Here is a 4,634-nt window from a genome sequence, read left to right as displayed (position 1 = left end):
TCAGAAAAAAAATCACATCACTAGAATTGATTGAGACAATTCATGGTTTCATATTTTTGGAGCCACATAAAAAACATAACGTTCTAAATTGATGTATAAACATAAAGAAAAAAACGAATTATGTTAGCATCAAAATGGTCTTGAATATAAGCACGTAACGACAACATCCACAATTTCTAACTTGAAAAAGGACAAGGCAATAATTTTTAAATGACCAATTTTAAAACGAGGGACCCAAATAAATGAAAGACTTATTAAATGATAAAATTATGGAAATTAAGAAATAGTCAAGGGTCAATTACTGTAAATTTATTCGTCTCTTTTACAAATCAAATCAAAAACCTCGGTTTGCTCTGTTGTATACTTTTGCAGACCGAAGAATTTCTTCATTTTTATTGCTAGTTCATCTGATTTGTATTGGTCAAACTCCATCGATTATTCTTTTCGTTCTCGATCTGCCTAATTCCAAGTATTTCAGTTATTTTGATTCGACCAATCGGCGTTTTCTCGAACCTAGATTTCTGAGTTTTGTTTAGTTTGGAAGATTAGAGTATTCAAACTCACAATCAGAAGCTTTCTTGTTATTTCTTGATTCTTAATCATCGACATCACTGTTTGAAGAGATTTTGGGGTTTCTGGATATTATGGTTGCTGTATGAGATGAGCATAGTGATACCGATACCTATTCAGATTTCAGATTCAATAAAAAATGGGTTTTCAAGTTATCGTCTTCTTCATAGCGATGATCGTTCTAGCTTTCCCTGCAGTTTCAAGAAGCAACGGAGGAAATCCCCAAAATGTTCCACTCGATAATCTCATCAATTTGGAGGAAATCATGGATAAAGATACGGTAATACATTTTTACTCATATTTTTGATGTTCATAGCTCATACTGTTTTTCCAGATTATTCTATTTAATGACGATTAAGATCTGATGAAGTTTTTTTATTGCAGGCGGAACTTGTTTGGGCGAATTGTGGAACAGAATTGATGCATTTAATCGAAGTTTTTCAAGATCTTCATCAATCTAGTAGTGGCGATCATAAAACCCTAGAACATGAAACGATTTTGAAATCGTTAGCTCTTCAGGATCTTCAAGTCAAGAAGGCAATTCTAGATTGCTTGAATTCGAAAACCCTTACTTTCCCTGAATCGGGAGAAGATAATCATTCACAGAAATGGTATTTTGATTACTTAGAATATTTTCGATTCGGGTCTACAAGTTCTCGAAGAACGCGCAGGTTAGCAGAGGCAAATTCCCCTTCTCCTTCTCCGGCTCCGTCTCCGACTCCGTCAGCTGCACCAGCTGAAGCTCCGACAATCCGGAGACCTCCAACTCCTCCATTTTTTCCGGCGGAGCCTCTTGACCCTAGTTCCGGTACAACTGGACAAGCGCCGCCGGTGAATTCTTTTGGAAACACAGAGTCGAATAATGGGAAGAATGACGATACACATAAAAAGATTATTATTGCGGTGGTTGTTACTGCTACGACGACGTTTTTTCTCGCCGGATTAATGTTTTGTTGTTATACAAGAGGTTGGGGTAAACGCCGACAAAACGATGAAAGGCCTCTTCTGAGTTTGAGTTTGAGCGATTATTCTATTAATGGTGTTAATCTTTCAGATGGGTCGTATAAACCCTCGTACAATTTGAATTCATCTGTTCATAATATTGGAAATTCCGGCGATGAATTAGTGTATGGAAATTCAAATGTGAAAATGGATTCCAGTATTCCGGTCGGTATTCCGTTACGACCTCCGCCTGGTAGGGTGGAGTCGTCGTTACAACCGCCGCCTGGAAGGGTTGAGTCTTCTAAACGGTTGTCTGCGAATGCAGCTCCGGCACCTCCACCTCCAATGCCTCCTGCTGCTACACCTCCACCGCCTCCTCCTCCATCTAAAGGAGCAGGACCACCGCCGCCTCCACTTAAAGGACCAGGACCACCGCCGCCGCCACCTAAGCCTCCTGCTCCACGTCCTCCTCCTCCTCCGAGTGGGGGTCCACCTCCGCCACGACCGCCTGTTTCAAGCTTAAAACCTCCTCGACCAACCGCCGGAACTAGTACTTCCGGTGGAGATGAAACTGATGCATCTAAAGCGAAGCTTAAACCGTTCTTTTGGGATAAAGTTATGGCGAATCCTGATCAATCCATGGTTTGGCATCAAATTAAATCAGGATCCTTTCAGTAAGTTATCATCCTTTAACCTTCATTAATTAATTTCTACCCAGTTATATGAAATGAGGATCTAACAATACGTGATCGAATTGCTTAAAATTAACAGATTCAGCGAAGAAATGATCGAAACTTTATTCGGGTATAACGCCACCGACAAAAACAAAGATCACTCAAGGAAGAATTCTGCATCCCAAGATCCCACTTTCCAATATATTCAAATCATCGATCCAAAAAAAGCTCAGAATCTGTCTATTCTCCTAAAAGCATTGAACGTGACAACCGAAGAAATCTGTGACGCATTAAAAGAAGGTAAACTTTTTTCATAATTTTATCCCACTTTTTTTGTTTTGATCTTAGTTCTAAGCTGTATGTATGAATTCAAACAGGAAACGAACTTCCGGCGGAGCTTGTTCAAACTTTGATAAAAATGGCGCCAACTTCCGATGAAGAACTGAAGCTCCGTATGTACAATGGCGATCTCTCTCATCTTGGAACCGCAGAACGTTTTTTAAAACCTTTGATTGAAATCCCATTTGCTTTCAAAAGACTAGAATCGCTGCTCTTTATGTGTAATTTCCAGGAAGAAGAAGCCATGATTAAAGAATCCTTCGTAACTCTAGAGGTAAAAAGCTTCAAATCTTCGCATCTAATTACATCGTAGACGTTTAATTTTAACCTAATTTCACGATTTACAGGCTGCTTGCGTATCACTTAGAAAAAGCCGATTGTTCCTGAAACTTCTGGAAGCGGTTTTGAAAACCGGGAATCGGATGAACGATGGAACTTTTCGTGGAAGTGCACAAGCATTCAAACTGGATACACTGTTGAAATTATCAGATGTTAAAGGAATCGATGGGAAAACAACGCTTTTACATTTTGTTGTTCAGGAGATTATCCGATCAGAAGGTATAAAAGCTGCCCGAACTACCCGTGAATCTAGGAGTTTCAAAACCGATGATCTTCTCAAAGAAACTTCAGCTTCTTCACAAGAAACAGAAGAGCGTTATCGTGTTCTTGGCCTTCAAGTGGTGTCTGGTTTGAGCAGTGAGCTTGAGAGTGTTAAAAAAGCCGCCATTGTTGATGCAGATGGGTTGACCAGTTCGGTGTCGAGGCTTGGTCGGGCATTGGTGAAATCTCGTGAGTTTTTGAATACGGATTTGAAGAAGATAGAAGAAGGAGACGAGTTTCAGAGAGTTTTGTTGAATTTTGTGAAGATCGCAGAGAAGGAGATTATGTGGATGCTTGAAGAAGAAAAGAGGATAATGAATCTGATTAAGAACACAACCGATTACTTCCATGGACACTCCGGGAAGGATGAGGGATTGAGATTATTTGTAATCGTTCGTGATTTTTTGATAATTTTAGATAAGGTATGCAAAGAGGTTAAGAAGGAACCTGTAAAAGTAAAACCACCGACAACAGAGAAGAACGATGAGTTGCAGGTTGGGACTCCAAGAAAAGGTGATGACGTGTCTGCCGGAGGTACCTCTGAACCTTCTCGTCAAAATCCTTTTTCTGATCACCGGCAAATGCTATTTCCGGCGATTGCTCAGCGACGGGTGGATAGTTCTAGTTCAGATGAAGATTAGGGTTTTAGGGTTTTGTTTAACGACAATGATTGATTGATTTTTTTTTCTTTTTCTTTTTTCTCACTTTGATTGGACTCGACCGCTAATGTTGTATATGAACCGGAATTCTATCTCAACTATTGTAATTGTAATAATAGTAATACTATGTGCATTGATCAAATTACCATATGTACATAACACTGTCTTCATACACAACAAACTCATATCATCGCACAGATGATACTTTAGGTTTTGTTTATATTTAGTCGTTTTTTTTTCTCCGAATGTTATAATAGAATTTGTTTGGACTGTTTATATTACATATTTATGACTAGGTGGTGTAGGTTTTTGTCAATTTCTGGTATCCTTGATTGGTCGGTTTCTCTTATGAATCTCACCATTATGATTTTTCCGGCGAGTTCTTAGCACACTAGAAAACACAAACACTCACGCATACACTCGAATATGTGTTTCTGAGTAGACCTGGAAATTTGTGTGTGCAAGAACAAACTAAGATTCTGATTCTAAACATCAACATATATAACATCTCGTAGATCTAAAATGTGTGTGTATGTAAGCATATCAAAAAAATGTATTTATTCATGATAGATCTAAAAATGGACACAAGATGAACACACATTCTAGCTAGTGTATATGTATGTGGATTTGTTTATAAGCACATGTCGGAGAAAAAACTAGTGGAGTGGAGTGGAGTGATGTGATATTTGTGTGGGTGTTTTGATGTGCCAAAAACTCGCCGGAAAAATCATATTGGCCGGTCACATTGGTGAACATGATTGTAGCTGCAAGGGAGCCGTAAACCGGCTAAAACTTATATGAACCGGTTATAAAATATGTAATGTAAATAGTCCAAACAAGTTCGATAGCA

The 4,634-nt window shown here is 38.8% G+C and overlaps 1 protein-coding gene across 1 annotated transcript; it reads left to right on the top strand.

Moving 5' to 3' along the window:
• The first annotated feature begins 317 nt into the window (after positions 1-317).
• On the top strand, positions 318-3,926 carry LOC145014526 (formin-like protein 5). Its single transcript, XM_078972911.1, has 5 exons — positions 318-850; positions 955-2,186; positions 2,284-2,486; positions 2,564-2,799; positions 2,873-3,926. Exons 1-5 carry the CDS (start codon positions 710-712, stop codon positions 3,764-3,766), a joined length of 2,706 nt encoding a protein of 901 aa, XP_078829037.1. The 5' UTR covers positions 318-709; the 3' UTR covers positions 3,767-3,926.
• Positions 3,927-4,634: the final 708 nt, after the last annotated feature.

The sequence above is a fragment of the Lactuca saligna genome, chromosome 9 (genome assembly GCF_052625555.1).
Source record: "Lactuca saligna cultivar CGN05327 chromosome 9, ASM5262555v1, whole genome shotgun sequence".
NCBI classification, from domain to species: Eukaryota; Viridiplantae; Streptophyta; class Magnoliopsida; order Asterales; family Asteraceae; genus Lactuca; species Lactuca saligna.
This window is presented reverse-complemented; position numbering and strand designations above follow the sequence as displayed.

Bases quoted from the DNA above. Each gene is read 5' to 3' on its own strand.
- LOC145014526 (XM_078972911.1), top strand. From the start codon at position 710: ATGGGTTTTCAAGTTATCGTCTTCTTCATAGCGATGATCGTTCTAGCT. The intron at 2,187-2,283 runs GTAAGTTATCAT...TAAAATTAACAG, and splicing joins ATTAAATCAGGATCCTTTCA to ATTCAGCGAAGAAATGATCG. The intron at 2,487-2,563 runs GTAAACTTTTTT...GAATTCAAACAG, and splicing joins CTGTGACGCATTAAAAGAAG to GAAACGAACTTCCGGCGGAG.